The sequence below is a fragment of the Pararge aegeria genome, chromosome 7 (assembly GCF_905163445.1).
Source record: "Pararge aegeria chromosome 7, ilParAegt1.1, whole genome shotgun sequence".
Taxonomy (NCBI): domain Eukaryota; kingdom Metazoa; phylum Arthropoda; class Insecta; order Lepidoptera; family Nymphalidae; genus Pararge; species Pararge aegeria.
Window position 1 is genome coordinate 1,384,956 of NC_053186.1, and position 27,012 is coordinate 1,411,967.

The 27,012-nt window shown below is 38.5% G+C and overlaps 1 protein-coding gene across 1 annotated transcript in view; it reads right to left on the reverse strand.

The window, feature by feature from the left end:
• The window catches only part of LOC120625005 (mucin-2-like), a 36,669-nt gene that overhangs the window by 5,358 nt on the left and 4,299 nt on the right, over nt 1-27,012 (reverse strand). The window contains exons 2-11 of the mRNA XM_039891915.1: nt 20,394-20,590; nt 15,473-15,745; nt 14,452-14,637; nt 12,348-12,743; nt 10,794-10,967; nt 10,185-10,406; nt 4,062-9,977; nt 1,607-3,163; nt 1,079-1,361; nt 217-332 (exon numbers count right to left, since the gene is read on the reverse strand). Coding sequence (XP_039747849.1) covers nt 217-332; nt 1,079-1,361; nt 1,607-3,163; nt 4,062-9,977; nt 10,185-10,406; nt 10,794-10,967; nt 12,348-12,743; nt 14,452-14,637; nt 15,473-15,745; nt 20,394-20,588 — 9,318 coding nt within the window. The 5' untranslated portion in view covers nt 20,589-20,590. The remainder of the gene's footprint in view (nt 1-216; nt 333-1,078; nt 1,362-1,606; nt 3,164-4,061; nt 9,978-10,184; nt 10,407-10,793; nt 10,968-12,347; nt 12,744-14,451; nt 14,638-15,472; nt 15,746-20,393; nt 20,591-27,012) is intronic.

The window sequence follows — 27,012 nt, forward strand, 5'->3', positions numbered from 1 at the left end:
AAAGTTTCAAAACTTCATAAAAACTTGACAAATTCACGCTACTCCAAAATTAACTTAATAAATTACACCAGGGACTTAGATTATTATTGCAGTGGAACCATAATATTTTGAATGACAACTAAACAATAATCTTCCAGTGTAAAACTCAACGGAAAATTCCGGTTAAATTCCGGTTAATATGTTGTATAATATAATCTTAGTTCAATAGGAACTTACTTTAATTGTAGGATCAAACTCCATTCCAACTGGACAATAAAGTGGTAAGGCATTACCAACAACACAATGGAAGAATCTGTCACACTGCACGGGGTCTGGTATATAACCAGAATAACCTAAAAAAATATTTATAAAATCAAATAACGTTAAATTGGGAGAAAATTGACATATTTGGTAAACAAAAAACTGAATTCTCTAATTTGTCTATTATCGATGAGCAAATAAAATTCAAGCTTGTGATTTTATGTATTATGTGAGTTAGGCATGAGATTGATAAGTAACACGACTGATAGAATGAAAATATATGGTTAGAACATTCTTACCTAAAAAAGGCCCGGCCTCTAACTTCCAGTAAATACGTGATGTGTGGTTTAAAGAATTAAAGACTTTCGTTAACGGTGAAAGGAAAAAAATTCAGTTCTCTATAATATTCTCAAAAACTTTTGAAATCTTAAAATCTACACTTGGCCAGCGAGGTGGCCTAAACATTTCTCATTTTGTGAGAAAACTCGCCGCGAAAAGTAGGCCCGGAGAAGTAAGGTATTTAGATAAACTTCAAATCCCAAATATTGTTAGAGCCGTTTCGAGCCTCCCTTAATTCGAAATTTGAATGTTAAAACGCCACAAAGCTTTGATGAATTAGCATCTGTACCTAATTAAGAAATGGCATTTAGAAAAAAATTTAGAGATATCGCCTTTTTACCACATATTTCGAGAAAATGAAGATACAAAATTACTTACTTATTATTATCGAATTATAAAAACTTGATCGCTAGCAGCTAGCAGTTTCAGAAATACACGAAATATGAAAAAATGCTAGTTTAGCTAGTTTAGTTATATTATGTAAATAAAGAAAAGTTACCTGGTGGACATATATTGCTAGTGGTGGTTTCTACAGGTGCTGTAGTGGCAGTATTATCAACTGTAGTCTGAACTAAAACTGATGTAGTCTCAAAGTCTTCTGCTGTTGTATTGCTAACAGTACTTTTTCTTTCTGTTGTTGGATCCAATTCACCGTGACCATTGTCCTTTGTGGTAGTTTCTGTATCTCGAATAGTTGTGTACGAGTCAGTGGTTTGTGATTCCGTAGGCGTCCATTTACCTTGACCGGCGAAACAGCCGTTCTCAGATATTTCGACGCAATCCTATAAAACATGTTAAAATATTAATCTAGGAACATATTATTAACCTTTTGAAACATCAGAACCCTGAGACACAAAAATGTTATGACTGATTTTACAAGCTTTCCGTCAAGAGAACTTGTTTATAAAAACTTAGACGAACTTTAGCTTTTAATTTTTTTTATCTAATATAACAGTTCTATACATACAATTACGGGCGTACTGGCAGTACATGAACATGGCGAAAGAAAAGTAGTAGATAAAATTACCTGAACATCCTGATTGAACTCAGTATTGGCCCCACACTCAAGTAGTAAAATCGGTGCACCTCCTCCCAAACACAAGAAATACTTGTTACACAATTCCGGGTGCGCTAAATTCCCGAAGAAACCTGGCGGGCATATGTCTGCTGGTATACCAACTGTTGTTGGAATATATTCTGTTGTTATCTCTATTTTACCCGCAGTTGTTTCCATAGGCCTATCCGTTGTAGAAAAACGAGGTGAAGTGGTTTGTTTGTCTGTTGTATAAGCGGTTGGTACTGTTGTTAGAAATTCCGTAGTTGATTCATCAATTAGCGTTCCAGACTCTGTTGTTGTTATAAATTCTGTTGTTGAATCAATACTAGAAACTGTTGTGTAAGAATTCGTTGTTGTTTCGTGAATAGGGACAGTCGTTTCATATTGCGTCGTTGTCTCATTACTTGAAATTGTTGATGAAATTGCTACTGTTGTTTCGTTACCAGCAATCGTTGTGTAAGACACTGTTGTTGTTTCGTTACTGGGAACAGTTGAGTAAGAGTCAGTTGCTGTTTCGTTACCAGCAACTGTTGTATAAGCCTCAGTTGTTGTTTCGTTACTGGGAATAGTTGAGAAAGACTCTGTTGTTGTTTCATTACTGGAAACAGTTGAGTACGACTCTGTTGTTGTTTCATTACTAGGAACAGTTGAGTAAGACTCTGTTGCTGTTTCGTTACTATCAACTGTTGAGTAAGTCGCAGTTGTTTTTTCGTTACCGGGAACAGTTACGTACGACTCTGTTGTTGTTTTATTACTGGGAACAGTTGAGTAAGACTCTGTTGTTGTTTCACTACTGGGAACAGTTGAGTAAGACTCTGAAGCTGTTTCGTTACTAGTAACTGTTGTATAAGTCTCAATTGTTGTTTCGTCACTTGGAACAGTTGCGTAAGACTCTGTTGTTGTTGAATTACTAGGAACAGTTGAATAAGACTCTGTTACTGTTTTGTTACTAGAAACTGTTGTATAAGCCTCAGTTGTTGTTTCGTTACTGGGAACAGTTGAGTAAGATTCTGTTGCTGTTTCGTTACTAGTAACTGTTGTATAAGCCTCAGTTATGGTTTCGTTACTGGAAACAGTCGAGTAAGACTCTGTTGCTGTTTCGTTACTAGTAACTGTTGTATAAGCCTCAGATGTAGTTTTATTACTGGGAACAGTTGAGTAAGAGTCTGTTGTTGTTTCATCACTTGGTTTTATTGAGTAAGAATCAGTCGTAGTTCCGTTAGTTGTTGTAGTTTCATTATTAGAAACTGGTGTGTACGAATCCGTTGTTGTTTCGTCACTAGCAGCAGTTGTTCCTGACTGAGTTGTTGTTTTATTACTTATTACTGTAGTTTCTTGTGAAATTGTAGTTTGAATAGATGGTACAGTAGTTTCGAAAGGTATATCAGTTGTTGGTCTGATTGTCGTGTCAGTTCCATCAGTAGCCCCTGTTGTTGTAAATACAGCTTCAGTTGTTGTTGGCATTAACGTTGGAGTCCATTTGCCTTGGCCGGCAAAACACCCGTTTTCAGAAATCTCAACGCATGTCTGGAAAGTAAAAGGAAAGGAAATTGTTTAATTGTTGTATCATAAAATATGGTATGATGATTGGTTGTTTTGCTATTGTCCGTTCGCTCAAAATGTTCACCGTCATTTCTTTATTTATATTTTCCGTTGTATTATTAATGTAATATAGGAAATAAGCCGAATGCATAAATGATATACCAATTAATTTATTCATATCGTTTCCATAATAGCCTGTTATTGTATTACAACGCACCCGTTTGACGACAACATTTACTTCATCATCATCATCATCGTATAAACCCATTACTGGCCCACTTCAGGGCACGGGTGACAGGTGAAACTCGTCGTACAATGAGAAGGGTTACGGACGTGGGCCACCACACTGGCCCAGTACAAAAATCAGCACTGATCACTGATCTTGAAGTAAATGTTGTCTGAAATACTTCTTATGGCGTGTTCTGATCCAATGAGTGTTTCTTTTCATAAGTTCCGCAAGAAGATACAGCCCAGCATGAGCTACGTCTACTATAAAAATTGCCTGGCATACTTTTTTTTCTATTCCATTACAAGTTAGCCCTTGGTACCACCAAGTACATCATCATGTACCCGTGATTATGCAATCTAAGATGTTAGCAAGCTAGCTTTTTAGGGAGTAATTAACCGATTAGGTGTATGGGCTTCATGTAACCAACATAAGGTAGGGTGGTAACTAGTCAAGACCGAAGCATCCCAAAGGAAAACATTACTACGTTAAAATTGTTTGCAAAGATGGCTCTTTTTTGTAACATAGTCGTAGACCCACATTTCAGTACAACACTCAACCTCAAGATATGTCGACACTAATTTTGACATGTGTCGACTGTGACAACACAAGTGTGAGATAAGTAACTAAATAATTAAAACAAATTAATAAACTCACCGCTGAAACTGGGTCGAATTCAAAACCTGCAGTGCACATCAGCAAAGTAGCAATACCTCCAAGACACAAATAGTATTTGTTGCATTCATACGGATGTGCCACATTCCCAATTAATCCTGGGGGGCATATCACATTGGGTGTTGTCGTGTCACTTGATGTTGTTGTCGTTGTAGTAGTGCTAGTTGTTGTAGTCGTCAACTCCTCTGTTGTAGTTGGAACCTCCTCCGTGGTTGTGGTCGTTTGAGGAGGCAAAGTCGGAGGTGGTAGAGTTGTCGTAGTAGTACTTGTTGTAGTCGTCACCTCCTCTGTTGTAGTTGGAACCTCCTGTGTTGTTGTTGTCGTTTGAGGAGGCAAAGTTGGAGGTGGTAGAGTCGTCGTAGTAGTACTTGTTGTAGTCGTCACCTTTTCTGTTGTAGTTGGAACCTCTTCCGTGGTTGTTGTCGTTTGAGGAGGCAAAGTCGGTGGTGGTAGAGTCGTAGTAGTAGTACTTGTTGTAGTCGTCACCTCTTCTGTTGTAGTTGGAACCTCCTGTGTTGTTGTTGTTGTCGTTTGAGGAGGCAAAGTTGGAGGTGCTAGAGTCGTCGTAGTAGTACTTGTTGTAGTCGTTACCTCCTCTGTTGTAGTTGGAACCTCCTGTGTTGTTGTTGTCGATTGAGGAGGCAAGGTCGGAGGTGATAGAGTCGTTGTAGTAGTACTTGTTGTAGTCGTCACCTCCTCTGTTGTAGTTGGAACCTCCTCCGTGGTTGTAGTCGTTTGAGGAGGCAAAGTTGGAGGTGGTAGAGTTGTCGTAGTAGTACTTGTTGTAGTCGTCACCTCCTCTGTCGTAGTTGAAACCTCCTCCGTGGTTGTTGTCGTTTGAGGAGGCAAAGTCGGTGGTGGTAGAGTCGTAGTAGTAGTACTTGTTGTAGTAGTCACCTCTTCTGTTGTAGTTGGAACCTCCTCCGTGGTTGTTGTCGTTTGAGGAGGCAAAGTCGGAGGTGGTAGAGTTGTCGTAGTAGTACTTGTTGTAGTCGTCACCTCCTCTGTTGTAGTTGGAACCTCCTGTGTTGTTGTTGTCGTTTGTGGAGGCAAAGTTGGAGGTGGTAGAGTCGTCGTAGTAGTACTTGTTGTAGTCGTCACTTCCTCTGTTGTAGTTGGAACCTCCTCCGTGGTTGTTGTCGTTTGAGGAGGCAAAGTTGGAGGTGGTAGAGTTGTCGTAGTAGTACTTGTTGTAGTCGTCACCTCCTCTGTCGTAGTTGAAACCTCCTCCGTGGTTGTTGTCGTTTGAGGAGGCAAAGTCGGAGGTGGTAGAGTTTTCGTAGTAGTACTTGTTGTAGTCGTCACCTCCTCTGTTGTAGTTGGAACCTCCTGTGTTATTGTTGTCGTTTGCGGAGGCAAAGTTGGAGGTGGTAGAGTCGTCGTAGTAGTACTTGTTGTAGTCGTCACTTCCTCTGTTGTAGTTGGAACCTCCTCCGTGGTTGTTGTCGTTTGAGGAGGCAAAGTTGGCGGTGGCAGAGTTGTCGTAGTAGTACTTGTTGTAGTCGTCACCTCCTCTGTCGTAGTTGAAACCTCCTCCGTGGTTGTTGTCGTTTGAGGAGGCAAAGTCGGAGGTGGTAGAGTCGTCGTAGTAGTACTTGTTGTAGTCGTCACCTCCTCTGTTGTAGTTGGAACCTCCTGTGTTGTTGTTGTCGTTTGTGGAGGCAAAGTTGGAGGTGGTAGAGTCGTCGTAGTAGTACTTGTTGTAGTCGTCACTTCCTCTGTTGTAGTTGGAACCTCCTCCGTGGTTGTTGTCGTTTGAGGAGGCAAAGTTGGAGGTGGTAGAGTTGTCGTAGTAGTACTTGTTGTAGTCGTCACCTCCTCTGTCGTAGTTGAAACCTCCTCCGTGGTTGTTGTCGTTTGAGGAGGCAAAGTCGGAGGTGGTAGAGTTTTCGTAGTAGTACTTGTTGTAGTCGTCACCTCCTCTGTTGTAGTTGGAACCTCCTGTGTTGTTGTTGTCGTTTGCGGAGGCAAAGTTGGAGGTGGTAGAGTCGTCGTAGTAGTACTTGTTGTAGTCGTCACTTCCTCTGTTGTAGTTGGAACCTCCTCCGTGGTTGTTGTCGTTTGAGGAGGCAAAGTTGGCGGTGGCAGAGTTGTCGTAGTAGTACTTGTTGTAGTCGTCACCTCCTCTGTCGTAGTTGAAACCTCCTCCGTGGTTGTTGTCGTTTGAGGAGGCAAAGTCGGAGGTGGTAGAGTCGTCGTAGTAGTACTTGTTGTAGTCGTCACCTCCTCTGTTGTAGTTGGAACGTCCTGTGTTGTTGTTGTCGTTTGCGGAGGCAAAGTTGGAGGTGGTAGAGTCGTCGTAGTAGTACTTGTTGTAGTCGTCACTTCCTCTGTTGTAGTTGGAACCTCCTCCGTGGTTGTTGTCGTTTGAGGAGGCAAAGTCGGAGGTGGTAGAGTCGTCGTAGTAGTACTTGTTGTAGTCGTCACCTCCTCTGTCGTAGTTGAAACCTCCTCCGTGGTTGTTGTCGTTTGAGGAGGCAAAGTCGGAGGTGGTAGAGTTTTCGTAGTAGTACTTGTTGTAGTCGTCACCTCCTCTGTTGTAGTTGGAACCTCCTGTGTTGTTGTTGTCGTTTGCGGAGGCAAAGTTGGAGGTGGTAGAGTCGTCGTAGTAGTACTTGTTGTAGTCGTCACTTCCTCTGTTGTAGTTGGAACCTCCTCCGTGGTTGTAGTCGTTTGAGGAGGCAAAGTTGGAGGTGGTAGAGTTGTCGTAGTAGTACTTGTTGTAGTCGTCACCTCCTCTGTTGTAGTTGGAACCTCCTGTGTTGTTGTTGTCGTTTGAGGAGGCAAAGTCGGAGGTGGTGGAGTTGTCGTAGTAGTACTTGTTGTAGTCGTCACCTCCTCTGTTGGAGTTGGAACCTCCTCCGTAGTTGTTGTCGTTTGAGGAGGCAAGGTCGGTGGTGGTAGAGTCGTTGTAGTAGTACTTGTTGTAGTCGTCACCTCCTCTGTTGTAGTTGGAACCTCCTGTGTTGTTGTTGTCGTTTGCGGAGGCAAAGTTGGAGGTGGTAGAGTCGTCGTAGTAGTACTTGTTGTAGTCGTCACTTCCTCTGTTGTAGTTGGAACCTCCTCCGTGGTTGTTGTCGTTTGAGGAGGCAAAGTCGGTGGTGGTAGAGTCGTTGTAGTAGTACTTGTTGTAGTCGTCACCTCCTCTGTCGTAGTTGAAACCTCCTCCTTGGTTGTTGTCGTTTGAGGAGGCAAAGTCGGAGGTGGTAGAGTTGTCGTAGTAGTACTTGTTGTAGTCGCCACCTCCTCTGTTGTAGTTGGAACCTCCTGTGTTGTTGAAGTCGTTTGCGGAGGCAAAGTTGGAGGTGGTAGAGTCGTCGTAGTAGTACTTGTTGTAGTCGTCACTTCCTCTGTTGTAGTTGGAACCTCCTCCGTGGTTGTTGTCGTTTGAGGAGGCAAAGTTGGAGGTGGTAGAGTTGTCGTAGTAGTACTTGTTGTAGTCGTCACCTCCTCTGTCGTAGTTGAAACCTCCTCCGTGGTTGTTGTCGTTTGAGGAGGCAAAGTCGGAGGTGGTAGAGTCGTCGTAGTAGTACTTGTTGTAGTCTTCACCTCCTCGGTTGTAGTTGGAACCTCCTCCGTGGTTGTAGTCGTTTGAGGAGGCAAAGTTGGAGGTGGTAGAGTTGTCGTAGTAGTACTCTTTGTAGTCGTCACCTCCTCTGTCGTAGTTGAAACCTCCTCCGTGGTTGTTGTCGTTTGAGGAGGCAAAGTCGGTGGTGGTAGAGTCGTTGTAGTAGTACTTGTTGTAGTCGTCACCTCCTCTGTCGTAGTTGGAACCTCCTGTGTTGTTGAAGTCGTTTGCGGAGGCAAAGTTGGAGGTGGTAGAGTCGTCGTAGTAGTACTTGTTGTAGTCGTCACTTCCTCTGTTGTAATTGGAACCTCCTCCGTGGTTGTTGTCGTTTGAGGAGGCAACGTTGGAGGTGGTAGAGTTGTCGTAGTAGTACTTGTTGTAGTCGTCACCTCCTCTGTCGTAGTTGAAACCTCCTCCGTGGTTGTTGTCGTTTGAGGAGGCAAAGTCGGAGGTGGTAGAGTTGTCGTAGTAGTACTTGTTGTAGTCGTCACCTCCTCTGTTGTAGTTGGAACCTCCTGTGTTGTTGTTGTCGTTTGAGGAGGCAAAGTCGGAGGTGGTGGAGTCGTCGTAGTAGTACTTGTTGTAGTCTTCACCTCCTCGGTTGTAGTTGGAACCTCCTCCGTGGTTGTAGTCGTTTGAGGAGGCAAAGTTGGAGGTGGTAGAGTTGTCGTAGTAGTACTTGTTGTAGTCGCCACCTCCTCTGTTGTAGTTGGAACCTCCTGTGTTGTTGTTGTCGTTTGCGGAGGCAAAGTTGGAGGTGGTAGAGTCGTCGTAGTAGTACTTGTTGTAGTCGTCACTTCCTCTGTTGTAGTTGGAACCTCCTCCGTGGTTGTTGTCGTTTGAGGAGGCAAAGTTGGAGGTGGTAGAGTTGTCGTAGTAGTACTTGTTGTAGTCGTCACCTCCTCTGTCGTAGTTGAAACCTCCTCCGTGGTTGTTGTCGTTTGAGGAGGCAAAGTCGGAGGTGGTAGAGTTGTCGTAGTAGTACTTGTTGTAGTCTTCACCTCCTCGGTTGTAGTTGGAACCTCCTCCGTGGTTGTAGTCGTTTGAGGAGGCAAAGTTGGAGGTGGTAGAATTGTCGTAGTAGTACTTGTTGTAGTCGTCACCTCCTCTGTTGTAGTTGGAACCTCCTGTGTTGTTGTTGTCGTTTGCGGAGGCAAAGTTGGAGGTGGTAGAGTCGTCGTAGTAGTACTTGTTGTAGTCGTCACTTCCTCTGTTGTAGTTGGAACCTCCTCCGTGTTTGTTGTCGTTTGAGGAGGTAAAGTTGGAGGTGGTAGAGTCGTCGTAGTAGTACTTGTTGTAGTCGTTACCTCCTCTGTTGTAGTTGGAACCTCCTGTGTTGTCGTTGTCGATTGAGGAGGCAAGGTCGGAGGTGGTAGAGTCGTTGTAGTAGTGCTAGTTGTTGTAGTCGTCACCTCCTCTGTCGTAGTTGGAACCTCCTCCGTGGTTGTTGTCGTTTGAGGAGGCAAAGTCGGAGGTGGTAGAGTTGTCGTAGTAGTATTTGTTGTAGTCGTCACCTCCTCTGTTGTAGTTGGAACCTCCTGTGTTGTTGTTGTCGTTTGCGGAGGCAAAGTTGGAGGTGGTAGAGTCGTCGTAGTAGTACTTGTTGTAGTCGTCACCTCCTCTGTTGTAGTTGGAACCTCCTCCGTAGTTGTTGTCGTTTGAGGAGGCAAGGTCGGTGGTGGAAGAGTCGTTGTAGTAGTACTTGTTGTAGTCGTCACCTCTTCTGTCGTAGATGGAACCTCCTGTGTTGTTGTTGTTGTTTGAGGAGGCAAGGTCGGTGGTGGTAGAGTCGTAGTAGTAGTACTTGTTGTAGTCGTCACCTTCTCTGTTGTAGTTGGAACCTCCTGTGTTGTTGTTGTCGTTTGAGGAGGCAAAGTCGGAGGTGGTAGAGTTGTCGTAGTAGTACTTGTTGTAGTCGTCACCTCCTCTGTTGTAGTTGGAACCTCCTCCGTGGTTGTTGTCGTTTGAGGAGGCAAAGTTGGCGGTGGTAGAGTTGTCGTAGTAGTACTTGTTGTAGTCGTCACCTCCTCTGTCGTAGTTGAAACCTCCTCCGTGGTTGTTGTCGTTTGAGGAGGCAAGGTCGGTGGTGGTAGAGTCGTAGTAGTAGTACTTGTTGTAGTCGTCACCTTCTCTGTTGTAGTTGGAACCTCCTGTGTTGTTGTTGTCGTTTGAGGAGGCAAAGTCGGAGGTGGTAGAGTTGTCGTAGTAGTACTTGTTGTAGTCGTCACCTCCTCTGTTGTAGTTGGAACCTCCTCCGTAGTTGTTGTCGTTTGAGGAGGCAAAGTCGGAGGTGGTGGAGTTGTCGTAGTAGTACTTGTTGTAGTCGTCACCTCCTCTGTTGTAGTTGGAACCTCCTCCGTAGTTGTTGTCGTTACAGGAGGCAAGGTCGGTGGTGGTAGAGTCGTTGTAGTAGTACTTGGTGTAGTCGTCACCTCTTCTGTTGTAGTTGGAACCTCCTGAGTTGTCGTTGTCGATTGAGGAGGCAAGGTCGGAGGTGGTAGAGTCGTTGTAGTAGTGCTAGTTGTTGTAGTCGCCACCTCCTCTGTCGTAGTTGAAACCTCCTCCGTGGTTGTTGTCGTTTGAGGAGGCAAGGTCGGTGGTGATAGAGTCGTTGTAGTAGTACTTGTTGAAGTCGTCACCTCCTCTGTTATAGTTGGAACCTCCTGTGTTGTTGTTGTTTGAGGAGGCAAGGTCGGAGGTGGTAGAGTCGTCGTAGTAGTACTTGTTGTAGTCGTCACCTCCTCTGTTGTAGTTGGAACCTCCTCCGTAGTTGTTGTCGTTTGAGGAGGCAAGGTCGGTGGTGGTAGAGTCGTTGTAGTAGTACTTGTTGTAGTCGTCACCTCCTCTGTTGTAGTTGGAACCTCCTGTGTTGTTGTTGTTGTCGTTTGAGGAGGCAAGGTCGGTGGTGGTAGAGTCGTTGTAGTAGTACTTGTTGAAGTCGTCACCTCCTCTGTTGTAGTTGGAACCTCCTGTGTTGTTGTTGTTTGAGGAGGCAAGGTCGGAGGTGGTAGATTCGTTGTAGTAGTACTTGTTGTAGTCGTCACCTCTTCTGTCGTAGATGGAACCTCCTGTGTTGTTGTTGTTGTTTGAGGAGGCAAGGACGGAGGTGGTAGGGTCGTTGTAGTAGTACTTGTTGTAGTCGTCACCTCCTCTGTTGTAGTTGGAACCTCCTGTGTTGTTGTTGTTGTTTGAGGAGGCAAGGTCGGAGGTGGTAGGGTCGTTGTAGTAGTACTTGTTGTGGAAGTGGCCTCCTGTGTCGTAGCTGGAGGTCCTGGAGTAGATGATGATGTACAATTTACGGCAAAGGGCCAGTTACAAATCTAAAACAAAACATAATGAATAAATTTAAAAATAATTATAAAAAAGAATCAACGTACAAGGACATAGATTTCGGACATTTAGCTTACGAAAAATGTGGTATAATACGTTATGCAGTGTTTTTCGAACTCCCACTATATGAGCACCTACCTATCCATACCTTAAGATAAGAGTTGCTTGCCGAGGCTCAAACTCGGTTCCTTCCTTCCTCGGTTCAGTTAGGAAGGAAGAAGTCCTAATAAACAGGTTATCACCGTATATACTACAGGAAAATATGGATGGGATATTTTATTTTGTATCAGTAAAAACGGCAGATATTGTCCAACCAAGAAGTCCAACCAGAAGTCCATTGCAATACTTACAAAATTTCTTCAAAATCGGTCCAGCTGTTGGATGAGTTAGGTGGCAAACACACTTACGTAAGGATTTTAGCAGTTTTCTCAGCGTTAAACCTTCCCTTCCACGAATACTTTAAGCCCTAAATTAGCCTATCACACACACACCACAATGTTTTTATGTATAAATATAGACTAGCTAAACTTCGTTAGCATCATATCGGTTATTACAGCTTTTTATGCTTTACAATAAACCTAATTGCAGTGCCACCAGTCCGTCCCGTCTACCGTCGAGTTTTATTTCCAATCTATATTATAGGCGGCTTGGCGGCCCGCGGCATTTTTCTCTCCAAAAGCTCCAAGTCGGTATGACATCTTTAACTAACATCGTTATATTTCAGAAAACCATAATAAATTATAAACGGATGGGTCACCCTGTCCATTTGTGAAAACCGATAAAAAATGGTTCGATAGTGTTTCAGTTTTTCGCTCCCAGAAAGACAGATGCGGCGGGGGACTATATTATATAATATGTAAAGCTAAACGGCATATTTATTTATTTGAATACCATATACATTTGATAAACCGTCCTTTCATGCAGGTTTTCTATAGTTTAGATGTTTCCTTTGATGAATAAGCACTTAGGGTTTTTCAATTACTTAGCATAAAGCAGGGCTGCTTTATGCTAAGTAATTGAAAAACCCCCGACATTGTAGACTGATACCCATATTAAGAGAGTTGTAAAAAAAATCCCATTTTGTGGTGGCGGCTATCATCGGTTTGAAATTTGTTATAGAGTATTCTACGAGACTGTCCCTTTTATTTGATACACATATGTCGCGGCGGCCATCTTGGACTGATTTTCATCAAACATAGCTATGAACATTCCCGACTACGCTACCTTCCGGACAAAATTACAATCGGTTCAGCCTTTAGAAAGATACGATGCCACAGAGAGACACATACACACGCACAGACACGTCAAACGTATAACACCCCGTATTTTTTGCACGGGGGTTAAAAATCTATAGTTATAAAGTTTAATACCTGCAAAGATGGATCAAAGTACGTTCCAAGTGCACAGCTCCTTTCAACTTTTTGACCAAAATCACAAATGTAGAACTTATTACAATCGTATTCATGTGGAATCAAATGGTGAATGTTGAAACTTTCAGGACAGCCGTTGGGCAGCCATGTTATTTCGGTCGTTGTTGTTGTTTTCATTGTTGTTGGCGAATGTGTTGTTGTTGTTGTTGAAGGCTCGTTTTGCGTTGTTGTTGTTGAAGGGCCATTTGTCGCTGTCGTTGTTGAAGGCATATTTGATGTTGTTGATGGGTCATTAGTTGTTGTCGTTGTTGAAGGCATATATGTTGTTGTCGATGTTGTAGAAGGTCGCTGTGTTGTTGAAGACGTGCAGTCAACATCGCGTGGCCAATTGCAAACCTTTTAACACAGCAAATATCATGTAAATTAAAAAAAAATTGATAGGACGTAACTTTTATAGAAATAGTTATAGAAAGTTGTCATAACGAAATTTGCAGTGTTAATCACAATGAGTTTAAAATGGTCACGGATTTAAACTATAACCACGGCAAAAACGTTTTTAACCAATAATTTTAAACAATAACTAACACACACAAATTAATAACACACATTGCCGTTTGAATATCATCACAAATAGTTAAGGTGGTAATTTAATTTTTTTTGTTACTTTTATTTTCAAACTAAAGTTTATATACGTTATATGAAATTATAATATAAGTGATGCTTTTGGGTCGTGTGCCTGCTTGGTTCACCAATTATAACTTTGAGAAAAAAAGTCAAGTGCTAACTTGTATATAGTATATAAATAAAAAAAACGTAATACCGTACCAGGAAGGCCGCAAAAATCCCTACTCTGTGCAACTATAAATATATATTCTATTCGCCGATCGTTTATGGTAAACGTAATAGGACAGCTATTGATAAAACAATTCAAACATATTTCAAAATTATCGGCTTATCACTAAATCAGTTCAATTTCAATGTCCTATTAAAGATAATTGAGAGATTAATCCAAATTATCCAAGTGCAATGTCATACGCTTTTATACGTATATAATGTAAATAATAATCTAGTAACGCATCCCGATGTTTTGAGCAGAAATACCTGTCTGGCATTCGTCGAGAATCCAGACAATTCGGGACTCGACGTTATCAATGATCAATTGTTCTTTTACCATTTAATTTTACTAGTACTAAGAAACACATTACACACACTACCATGTATTTGACACATCCACGCATATAATACTCTTTTATAAACATTTCGGATTTTTTATTTAAATTATAAGTTTGAACATTATTAAGGTTTTATTGACAAAGACTATATTCTTTAATCACAGATTTCGCCAAGGCAACACTGTCAATTCGCCTGTTTTTTTTTTCAAACAAATTATAATCCAAAAAATGATTATATAAGAGTATATATAAATGTCTATGAGTCAAAAACACGGTAGTGTGTGTAATGTAATTTTTTATTGTTTTAATTAATGTTTTATGCATAATAAAAAAAATATAAAGGCAGTTTTCACTGCTTCTCTACACAAGTTATAAGTGTGGGAGATTTCATACTCCTTCGTCCGCGCAGTTTTCAGAAAAAGGGGTATAAAGTTTTTGCTTCACGTATTAAAAAATTCAAAATTCAAAATTCATTTATTTCAAGTAGGCCTAATATAAGCACTATTGAAACGTCCAGTCTGTCTGTTTGTAGTGACTCTACCACCGGTTCGGAAGGCAGAGAAAAAGCCGGCAAGAAACTCAGCAGTTGCTCTTTTCCAATATCAACAATTTACATTTTACATTTTACATTTTAAAATTCATTTTTCTATCTTGTGAGAGATAAAAGTGGAGCCGGATGCTTCCAAGCAACCTTGTCATTAAGAAATTCATCAATTGTATAATAACCTCGCTGTAATAAATGTGTTTTAACACATTCTTTAAACTTATACATTGGTATTTCCAAAATTACCTTAGGAATCATATTATAAAAGCGTATACTTAATCCCACAAATGACTTCTGTACCTTTCGCAGACGATATGCAGATGATTAATATATATATGCTATCTTTAAAATACTTTTACAACGGTTAAAAAAATGACTGTATTTGTACCTGTTTCTGAGGATCAAAATGCAGCCCTGCTGGACAGTTCCTCTCGACCTTCTCCCCGAATACACAATAATAGAACCTCCCACAATCAGTCTCGTGCGGTAAGAGGTGGTGCTTTTGAAAGTCCTTAGGGCATCCGTTTGGCAGCCATTCAGTTTCGCAACCTGCGCTTTCCGGCCAATCGCATTTCTGTATAAAAGAGTACACATAGGTTATCCTCGTATAAGCATTTACATTTACTATCACCAACCTTACATTAGAACAATACGTTTACATTCTTTTTAAAATATATCTCCTATCCCTAGCTTGGCCAAATATTTCTGACGTCACTCTTTTTTTCGTTCGTTTCGTTCGTCCGTTCCGCAAAAAGTATTTAATCTCACGACCCTCTAATCTCAAATCCTTGTTTTTTCATGATGGCGCTTCGGTGGCATTCGTAAAACTTCGCTATAGTTGTCACGTGGCGCCACCGTTTCCGTTCGGAACAGCGGCAACCAGAAGTGCGACAACATGTAGAGAATCAAAATTTTAATACCATTATTTACTGTCCACAAATTCAACTTCATCAACCAAATACCGGCCTTATACATAACAAGGGTCTCCTCGCTAGGAGAGGTGGCGACAACTGTATTCTGATCTGCCGTCAACAAACTTAAAATCATCCGATCGACGTCCACTGCTTGAATTACAAAATCCAAGTTCTCGGCCGCTTGTTTCCAGCCTTCAATCGAGGCTGGACAGATTCAGCGGTTCCCAGCGACTCGCTCGTTTTCGTTTGTCTCCCCCTGAGACCCCCAACGTTCCCCCAAGGGTTCTCTGAGCTATGTGCCCCGCCCTTTGTGACCTAATGACCCGTTAAACTATATTGGTAACTCAAGGTCTTACGTATCTATTCTCTCTCTCTCTCTCTCTCTCTCTATCTCTCTCGCCTCTCGCTCTCTCCATCGCCCGCCGAGACTCCGAGCAAGAAGCCTCATAGTTACCAAAATTAGTTCTTATTAAATATATATGTTATTGTAAATACCTGTAATTCTGCATTAAAATGTAGTCCAGCTGGGCAAGATCTCTCCATTTTCATACCAAATGAGCATTGGTAGTACCGGGCGCAGTCCTTATGTGGTAGCAATTTGCTAACACTAAATTCCACCGGACAGCCGTTCGGTAGATAATTACTATTAGATCTCTTATTCCTTGTCCTTCCTTTTTCATTTTCTCTTTCACTTTCTTCTTCATTTTCTTTTTCGTTAGAGCTTATATGTTCTGTTTTACAATTAACATTGTTGGATGGTTCACATTCCTGAAAACGACAAAGAATTGTAATCAGCACTTTTTGTAAATTAAAAACTTGATTGATTGAATACTGCACTAAAGTAAGGAGTTGGTACTCTATTATACTTAAATCTTTTGTCAACCTCCCTAACATAGTGATGAACTTGAGTGCTCAGTCTTAAAAGTTGAATTATTCGCCAATTTCCAAACTTCGGTACAAAGAATTTCTTGACAACAAATAAACTACGCCAAGTGATCATCCTTAAAAAATATTATACAAAATACACTGACGTATTCTGTCAGTGTATTTCACTCTTCACTAACACACTACGTTACTAACTTAACTAAAGCATTTTTTTACAATACAATACAATCTACATTGATACATTATCACCAACCGTAGCCTATTAACGTCCCACTGCTGGGCACTATCATAGGACAGAAGGTTTTAGAGCATAGACCCACTACGATGCTACAAAGCAGGCGGATGGGCTTAACGACTATTGTAACAGGTAATTGAGGGTTTACACCGCCCAGTTCATCCGCCTGACTCCGGGCCGGTACTGGAAATTCGTTAACATACCACCCACATATTAGTACATTATCTCTCTATTTATACAATACAACTTTATATATATAATACATGAAAGATTAAAAAAGTATAAAAAGGTACAAAAATAATTTAGTACAATGAAATATTTACTAGCAAGTGTACCGTTTTTTTGACACTAAGACTATTTTAAACTAAACGTCTTTGATTCCACCGCATCGTTGCATACTATCCGAGATTCTAGCCCCTATGATCGGCTAAAGAGACCTTATGGTAAAGGTAACCAGCTCTAAAACCTTTATAGGATCAATGCACCTTTTTAATTGTTCTACAAGTCTATCTGGAAAGGTTTACTGAGTCGATATGATTGTTAAGTCACATTTGTTTTAGACAAGAATAAGAAAAAAATCAACTTCATAAAAACAGATTTGAAAAATGTTACCGTTTTGTTCTATGACGTCACATAAATGCAAACCCGTGGTGAATGCTTGTTTGTAGTTCTATGGAGGATAAAATTGACAAATTTTGCCGATGACTTTAAGATCTATTGTACAAATGGGACTCGATGGGAGTCATAATAATTGAACACTTTTGGATGATCAATACGTTACAGAAATAGCATTACAATGTCATATAATAAATACACAGTGACAACCATAATCTTAACTTAACATTTAAGTTCAAATGGGGTTCCCTAGATAATATTATACCACAAATTCATACACACACTCGAGCATGACTTTACAGGTCATAATTTTTTTAATAGTATATAATAAGTACTTATATGAACTTATGTTTTCTAAAAATAGTGATACTTTATATAAACGGTGTCCTAATAAGCCCTTTTTTGGACTTGGAGTGAATTATAACTAGAATACGAAGAAAAGTCAAAGCCAAACCAACACGTCAAGCCCGCGTCGAATCTAAACGCTCTCTCGCTGTTTTCAGCATAATATTATAATAATCTTCTGATTGCTCGTAATCGCATGCAACCGTTGATGCGTGTAAACGCTTTGGTTTGGCCTTAGCTTTAAACAAATTATGTCATTTTAAACCACATTCTAGAATAATTCGTATTTAAATAAAACTTAAAACTAATTATTTAAAATTAATTAATATTACACTTAAGTACAACTTAACTTATACCCAAAAAGTACAATAAATCCAAAGCACACAGAGTAAACAATAAAATTCCAACAATTTAGAGTGTTAAGCTAAAGTATCTAGTAAAAGCTATGCAGGAGAGCTTTAGTTATTAAAGAACTCTAAAGTGTTTTAACATTATTGCTTACTCGTTTCGCTAGTTGGGAAGTGCCCCACCAAAAATAAATAACCGAAAAACGCAAAAAAATAAAATATCACGCCAACCCATCAAAATCAAATTTTACGTACACAAAACGCACATATTAAAAAACCCAAAATTTTAAAACCACCAATAATTATAAGTTAAGCTGCACTCACCTCGACTGTCGTATCGTAGGGTGGCCACAAGATGTCTTTTTCTTTCGCTTTATTAGCTAAATTCGACAAAATTTTAAAACTAGCTAACTCGAATCTATGAAGTAGATGCCATAAATTTATATTTCTTTTGAATTATCAGCAAATGTACAAAAATATAAAATTCCTTTTTGGCCAAATCAATTAATTCTACTGTGTGCCTTAAACAAGGTGATTTACCGTATGAATGTATTTAGGCCAAGAAGAATAATGTGTTTTACATGGCACTGATTAAATTTTAATCATGACACTATTAACCACAGTGTATCATAAAACCTAACCGAACTTAATTTCATACCTAGCCAATTTTCCATATTAGATTTCGTCTCTTACAATCTTGTAGTCTAGTGAAAATCCTGGCACTAAAAATAGGCATTGTTTAGATTTTTAATTAAATCATTTTGTTGGTCAGCGTAATATTTTGTTTTATTGTGCTAATCTGGCTGCAAGCTGCTCCTATTTTTTCCTCGCAATTGAGATGAAAATCGTCGTATAAAACGCGTATGGTACATTACTTGTTACACTCTCGGCTTTCTTAGCGAATTCGCTTTTTGCTCGTGAGCCCCATACTGCATCGACTGTAAAATGCAATGTAACCAAACTAGATGCATAATCTACTATTAGAGATGTCTGTGCAAGTTTGAAACTAAATACGAAACTATAAAAACAGTTAATTAGGAGTTTCAAAGCTGGACTCGTGATTGAGTTCGGAACAAATACATTTAATTGAAAGCCGAACTATTAAGACTGGAAATAGTTACTGCACTAAACTGAACTGAAATTATTTGAAATATTTTACGTTACAAACTCACATCTGGGACCAGCTTAAAAATAACAAACAATTTGCATGCAATAAGTATTTATTCAAATAGAATTTAACTAAAACTAAACTATACTAGACATGTTCTTTTGTTAGCAACTCTATTGTTTGTTACGTCACTCAAGTAATTTTTTTAATCAAAAAAACATAATTACTTTTTATTAATAAAAAAATAATTGATGGATTTTAGTAAGATAAAGATCTGGACAAGTAGATGCATATCAATTGATAAAATACAAATGGCGGCATTTTTTTCCTAAGGATTAAACGTAGTCTTTATGTTTTTTAACGTAATTAGTAAATAGCGTTTAATTAAGATTGTTTTGTGATACAGCTTTTTTTACATTATCTCCTGAATGTATCTGATTGTACGCTGCCTTTTCATGATGAACAATACAAAAAACATTGAGCTAAGTGCAATTTAGAATCAGCACCGAAGGTTCCTTACATTGAAATTGTTATTGTAATTATTGAAGTGAATCTTCATTATCGGCGGCGTTAGAAAAAAAACACCGTAACATTTTTCGGTTACGCATCACTTTATTCCATGATTGTGGTATTTTTTTTTTTGTATTAATGTATGATAATAAAAGCCTTTTTTTTAAACTTTATCTAATTTAACTTTATTTAACCAATTTCTGTAAAGTTAGATAGCATATAGATAATTTTTTCGTAAAATAATGTCATAAAGAAATTTCACTTGTTACGTGTGTACACTAGTACACGCACACTAATTTAATAATTAGTCATTTGTATTCAAGTCATTAATTTTATGCTATAACAAAAAGGCAACGACAATAGAACATCAATGTTTTGTTGTTGCGAGAACGTTGAGAGTTTGCTGTTGTAGTAGTTAATTCGCTAATAAGAAAACAGGTATTCAATTTACTCAAATACCCTTTTCGCCAAAGGTTTTACTATAATTCGCTGAGAACACCATATCGAAGTTTTTCCTTCTGGGACAGTTTAGCAACAGTTTAATATAATCGCCGCAGTGAAAATATTTGTCGCAATCCGAGTCTTCCGGTAGCTTTAACATCACTTGCCATTCGTTTGGACAGTCATTTGGTGGTATTGGTCGTATTGTTGTTGTTGTGGTACTTATCGGCGATGTTGTAATATTTGTAGGTAATGTAGTGGTTGTATAATTTGTTGTTGTTGTGGTGTTCCATATCGGAGTTGTGGTATTTATTGTGGGTGTTATTGTAGTGGTGCTTATTGGTGTCGTTGTAATATTTGTAGGTAATGTAGTGGTTGTATTATTTGTTGTTGTTGTGGTGGTCCATATCGGAGTTGTGGTATTTATTGTGGGTGTTGTTGTAGTGGTGCTTGTTGGTGTCGTTGTAATATTTGTAGGTGTAGTGGTGCTTGTTGGTGTCGTTGTAATATTTGTAGGTAAACTAGTGGTTGCATTATTTGTCGTTGCTGTGGTGGTCCATATCGGTGTTGTGGTATTTATTGTTGGTGTTGTTGTATTCATGTGTGAAGTAGTGCTTGTTACTGAGGTTGTTGTAGCATTCGTTACTCGTGTAGTTCTTTCTGTTGTTGAACTTGATGGTATTGTTGTTGTTATCCTCGTGGTTGTTGTTATGCCTTCACGAGACCAGTCGCACACCTAGATATAGGTAAATATTGTAATAGAAACAGAGTATAAAAATTCACTAAATAATGCAAGAAATTTTACGTGATCCTTAAGTCGAATATAATATTTGGAGAAGAACAGCTTATATTACATCCAAATGATCAACATAATGTTCTGAACGTCTACAAAACACTTAAATAAATTTAATATTAAATTACTAAAAGTACCTGTAGCTCCACATCAAAGGAGAGTCCACTGGGACACTGCATAAGTATTCGTCGTCCATTGCTGCACGCGTAGAACTTGCCGCAGTTGGTCTCGTGTGGCAGCAAGCGATGGACACTGAAGTCTGCAGGACAGCCGTTAGGCAACAAGCTAGCCCAGCCGTAGCCGAACAGCAGGAGGAATATTAATATTGGCATATCTGAAATAGAGTTTGTCAGTTAGTGTATGTGGAAATAAAGTTAGTCAGTTAGTGTATTGTGAGTGGAATGAGGCCTAGCTTTTCTAGACCCCAATAAACAAGACAGAAGAAATCAAAAATTTCAAAGAGTCGCTGGTCAAAAGCTTTACAATAAATAAAATAGCGCTCCCTCGCAACTTCGTCCGCGTATAAAGCAACCTTAAAAGATAAACATATACTGTCGCAGACTTCTATTCATAACTTTTAAATGGGAACAACTTTGTCTAACATGATTTTATCGAAACGTTTACGCAGCGCATGCGGAAGCTCTCAAAAGGCAAAAAACCCCGATTTTGAAAGATCTTTTGGTGGTTTCGTCTATGGTCGGTACAATAAATGTGCTATCCAAAACTGCAATATTTTTTTTAATCGGACCAAAAGTTCCTGAGATCATCGCATTCATGGAAACAAACAACCTCTTTAGCTTTATATATAAGTTTAGCGCGAGATCCGGTTTAAGAAATGTCTACCCTCATCTGTTATATATAAATGACTAGCTATTGCCAGCGACTTCGTCTGCGTTTTAATTTTATTTTTTGGTGTGGCATTAAATTTAGTTGTCGTTCTAAAAAAATGTAAAGTATTCAGTATCGCTAAGCCTTTAATGAGGAGTGCTGTCCTCTATCTCCAACCACATTCAGATCTACACAAAGTTTGGGGAAAATTAAACACATGTTATAACCTGTATAGTACAAAAATAATTACTTAAACCGGTTATAATTGGTCGGAGTTATGGTGTAAAATCGCCAAACACTTCCCCTCTCCCAATTGAACCGAGCTTTATCTCGGGATAAAAAGTATCCTATATTACTTCTAACACTTCCAAAAATATGCGTACAAAGTTTAATGAGGATCGGTTGAGTAGTTTTTGAGTGAAAGCGTAACAAACAAACTTACATTGACGTTTATAATATTAAGTAGGAATTAGGTAGTGATGAGAAATAATTTATTGATATAATATATGCATTAATAAATGGCGCATAGATTGCCTAGTTAAATCGCGTACGGATTATTCTTTTGATATTTGATTATTTTGATATCTTCTCTCATAAGTTATTTAAAAAAATTATAGACCAGCAAGGCTAGCATGGGAAGACGACAATTATATCCCGAAAGAAGAAAGGAAAAAATATTATCTTCTCCCCAGTGGCGTGCATTGGGTTTCTTACCATGCAGGGTATGCATACACCAGGAAAATTGCATAAAACGGCACAAATTCTCCTCCTATTCGAGTTATATATCAATGTTAGGGTATGCAGTGCTTTTGTGCATGTATGGAGTACAATGAAGCGATGATAAACCTGTGGGTAGGACTTCGGGGGGCCGAGTTCGAATCCCAAACCTCTAACTTTTCTAAGTTATGTGCATTTTAAGCAGTCAAAATATCACTTGCTGTAACGGTGAAGGAAACCTGCATGCCTGAGAGATCTACATAATAATCTCAAAGGCGTGTGAAGTCCACCAATCCGCACTGGGCCAGTGTGGTGGACGACCTGAACCTTTCTCATTGTGGGAGGAGACCCGTGCCCTGTTGTGGGACGGTAATGGGTTGATATGATGATGATGATAATATACAATAGATTACGAAAGAAATAGATATAATACCTTCCACATAATTATGTATCAAAATTATCTACCCAAAAATAACATTTCTGGGAAAATGACGTTTACGATTAAAATAAATGTCTATACATTAGTATACACTGTAATACAGGTACCGAGATATCAACGCGTTATCTGTACAGAATCTTTCGTTTTTCTTACTCAATTAACAAATTGGTTTTTTATGTCCAATTATATGTTTTCAGCTGAAAAACAACACAACAAAATATTGGATAGAAGCAGGCGTTACTTTGCGGAAATCCATGATATATTACGAAAAATTAACTTAATTTTCTATACTCCGCGAAAAGCAGGAGAATCTTGAATGGTGTTATTTATAATTTCTTCAAACTCCACACCAAACAGATCTTCGGCAATTTACGCACGTTTAGCTCCGCAAAGGAGACGTATTCTCCTGCTTTTCGCGGAGTATATCAAATTAAGCTTAATTTTCATAACACAACAAAAGTTACTTCATAGTACAATATATTTGTTGATTTTTAGTATTCCGCTGGCCACGCCCTTAAGACTGGGACACAGCATTGCTGCTCAGCGGCAGAAATACGGATGGGGATATATATCCTATCCCACTAATATTATAAATGTGAATGTAAGTTTGTTTGTTACGCTTTCACGCAAAAACTACTTAACCGATCCTCATGAAACTTTGTACACATATTTTTGCAAATGTGAGAAGTAATATAAGATACTTTTTATCCCGACATTACGCTCGGTTCCTTTGGGAGAGGGAATGAAAGTGCTTGACGATTTTACACCATAACTCCGACAAATTATAACCGATTTAAATAACTATTTTTGTACTGTAGAGGTTGTAATATGTGTTTAATTTTGCCCAAACTGTGTAGATCTGATGAATGTGGTTGGAGATAGAGGACATAACTCCTCAGCGGACAGCAGCAAACCCCTCATTTAAGGCTTAGCGATACTGAATACTTTAATTTTTTTAGAACTAAAATAAAAATTGAATGCTACATCAAAAAACAAATCAAACGCAGAAGAAGTCGCGGGCAGTAACTAGTAATATTATATAAATGTGAAAATGTTTTGTCTTTTTACCCTTCCTTCCTATTGGCTTGAAATTTGGCATAGTAACTCAATACCAAAAATCAAGTCGATTGGGAATTGAAATACGGAGACTAACATTTTCTTTGGTCCTGGAGAAACATTAAATTCCCAAGGATATTTACAGGAACGTTCATATTCTTAAACGAAAAGTCGGACTCGGGCACGAAGGTTCCGTAACATTTTCTATAAAACGGCATAAAAATCACATTTGTTGTATGGGAGGCTGGACCTTATGTTTACTTTATTATATTTTTAAGTATTTTCTTTTAACAGCTACAGAAATACATCGTCTGGGAAAATTTCAAATGTCAAACTATCACGGTTCATGAGATACAGCCTAGTAACAGACGGACAGACCGGCAGACGGTCCTTAGTAATAGGGTCCCGTTTTAACCATTAGGTTCGAAACCCTATAAACCGTTCAGTAGTTTTAAGATTACCTATTAAAAAGAAGCAAAACGTTTATTAGCTGTCCTCTGTTCTTTAATCTTATCTACTTACTTAACAATTTCCACAATTAGGCCTACGTATTGTGAGGGCGTAGACATTAGTGAACTTGTGATAATGACTATAAAATTCGTCTGTCCTTGACAATCGAACTGAGGCTTCTATAATTAGAAGACTTAGAACAAAGCTACGTACTGTTCTTTCCATTATTATTTAAAGAGTCTTTAAACTAACAATGATCTGCAGGGCTAGCACGGGCTGGAGATAAAAATTATATCCCCCGATTATATCCTCTGACAAGGGATACAATTAACATGCCAACCTGCTTAATCACTAGAACATGGAATAGAAGAAGTTCACTCCGTTTATTAATAAACATATATTATTTGGATATTATTTCCACTTGTGCACCAGTGCTCTGAGAGTTGATAAAGCTATGGGTTGTGGTGAGAATTCAACTAAGGATCACGAGGGAATTTCCGGGTCAGATCATATTTTTAGACACAAATAATTTTTACTCATCTTTCTATACTTACTTATAATAAAACTGTAACGGGTCAAATTCTGTACATTGATGTGATGAATATGATTGGAGATAGAGAACAGAACGCAGCGGAAAGCAGCAAACGCTTAAGGCTTACTAAGTGGACAATCATTTCATGTTATGAACATTATATATTTATATAATGTTCTGACATACATTGTTAATTGTATAATGTTACGAAAATTGTATATTGCATATGAAATTCGTAATATTTAAGATTTTTTAAAATTACTGTTCGTTTGTATATTAACGCGGGCGATGCCGCACGGCACAGATAATCTATAATATAAGATGAAATAGAACGAACGACCAGTGCAAAATTTATAATGCTATTCTTTATTCATTCTCTTATTTTGTTACCTATTTATCGTTACTAAGGGTCATTGAAGGCAGTTATAAATTAGAATTACCACGACACTCATAAAATAAAGGTAATCTCTACTATTATGATATTATAACAGTTTGTTTGTCAGAATATCCATTATATTGATAGATGACTGCTGATGACTGTTTAATGGTGAGCATGTTCGACTGCGGATCATGAGGTAGAGATTCAATCATTTGGTTTTTCTGTCAAAAAATTCTACGTAGCAACCCGGAATTTGTAAAATGGCGGTGATTTACCCTCGTGCCTCGGAGAGCACTTTTAGCTGTCGATCCTACGCCTGATCTGTTTCCGGTCGTTTTGGAGCTGCCGTCCCATCGAACTATGAGCGTGATGGAATAGAGAGTGAACCTGCGTCCGCGCACCTTCTTGTACAATATATCTCCCACGTAATCTCTTGGAAAATTACTCTGGAGATTAAATACCGTGGCCGAAATTCGTCAAGAAAACTGTGTTTACATTGTATAGCAAGCAGACTAGAATCAGGAGCACAGAGAGTTCCGGCACCTGTGTCTGTATGTGTGTCTGTCTGCGGCATCCTATTTCCCGAACAGATGATCCGATTCTGATTTTGTTTTTTTGTGTGAAAGGTGAAATAGCCGGGAGTGTTCTTAGCTACGTGTAATGAAAATCTATCCAAGATGGCCGCCTCCACATTATGGCGGGTGCCATATTTTTTCACAACCCCCTCAATATGTATCAAATGAAAGGGCATGTAGAACACTATACACGTGGCAATTTTCAAATCCAAGCTTGCCGCACAAAATGGCGAATTACATATTTTTTCACAACTCCCTTAATAAGGAAATCAAATGTCTAGAAGAATAAAAATAATAAAGTTTATTTCGGATAAAATTCCATAGCTTGTAACATTATCTTATTTCTATTTTATAATTAAGTTACCCTCTTGAGCACTGGGTGTATGTGTACCAACCCATTACCCAGTGCTCCATAGAGGGATTTTCACATTTATTGCTTAATATTTTCAAAATATTGTTGAAACTTCCGCGCATTCTGCTCATCATTGATGCAGATCTTTTTCTTATGATTGTGTAGGAGTCATCAAATATACTAAATTAAGGATTTTTTTAATTTCAACTTTATTTATTTGGCACACATATTTAATTTAACTTTATTTTGATATACACCTTACGTCCTTACTTTCTACTGGTAAATATCTTGACAAAAAACCAGCACAACAATTTTTGAACATGATAACTTCTTTCTTCTTTCTTTTTTACTTACCGCATTTTTAAAATACCTGCTTTGTTATCCACTTAAGGTTTTTTGTAAATAGCAATAGTTTAAATAGTAATAGTTAACATTACTAATAAAGTTATAGGATATAGGTTTAAATAAGATTGTTAGTTAATATTAAAATATATTTATAGTACCTACCTGCCTACCTACTACCAATTTTAAACTTCCGATGTATCTACCTTTATATTGAGGGAATTTTATTTATATGGAATATCTTGATTGATGTAGTAAGTAGGTGGGTGTTAATTAATTTCTTTAGATGTTACTTTTTGTCTACGGCACGATGGTGTACGGTAAAATTCGTAAGAATTTATGATTACACCATAATAGTTTTAAGTCTACTTGTGAATTTTGGTAAATAAATTATTATTATTATTATTTCGATATGTTTCTGTTTTTGTTATATTTAATGTTGTGGTATACAAATAAAGAGTTTAATAATAATAACTAAACACAGATGAACACAGCAGTTTTAGGTCATAAATATATTTGTACGATAACACGAAGTGGGAAATGACGTGGAGACGTCGCATAAAATTAAAATAATGATAATTTTATAATAATTTAAGCCCTTTTAAGTAATTAATCTAATAATAATTGATAATTATATGACTCGTACTACTACGCTGGAAACTTTAGTTAGAAACAAATATTTTACTATTATCAATGGGATTTTCCTTAAGTACTCAGGGAAAGATAATTTTTACCTAAGGCGAAATAACGACGATTTTATATTATTTTGCACATTGTACTGACATAGTTTATAATAATATACCTAGTGTATGTAATATTATCATATCACCTACAGATTCAATGTCTAAAGAAATTGACAGGAGAATAGCAAATGGTTTGAAGAAATACTGGGCAATGAAGGAAATTATGAAAAGTAGAGATCTTGGTATGCCGATAAAGAGTAGAGTTTTCAACACTTGTATTTTACCCTGTCTTACTTACGGCTGTGAAACTTGGTCTTTAAATCTAAATCATAGAACAAAACTAGTTACTTGCCAAAGAGCAATGGAAAGAAGCATAATAGGAGTGAAGAGAAAAGACCGATAT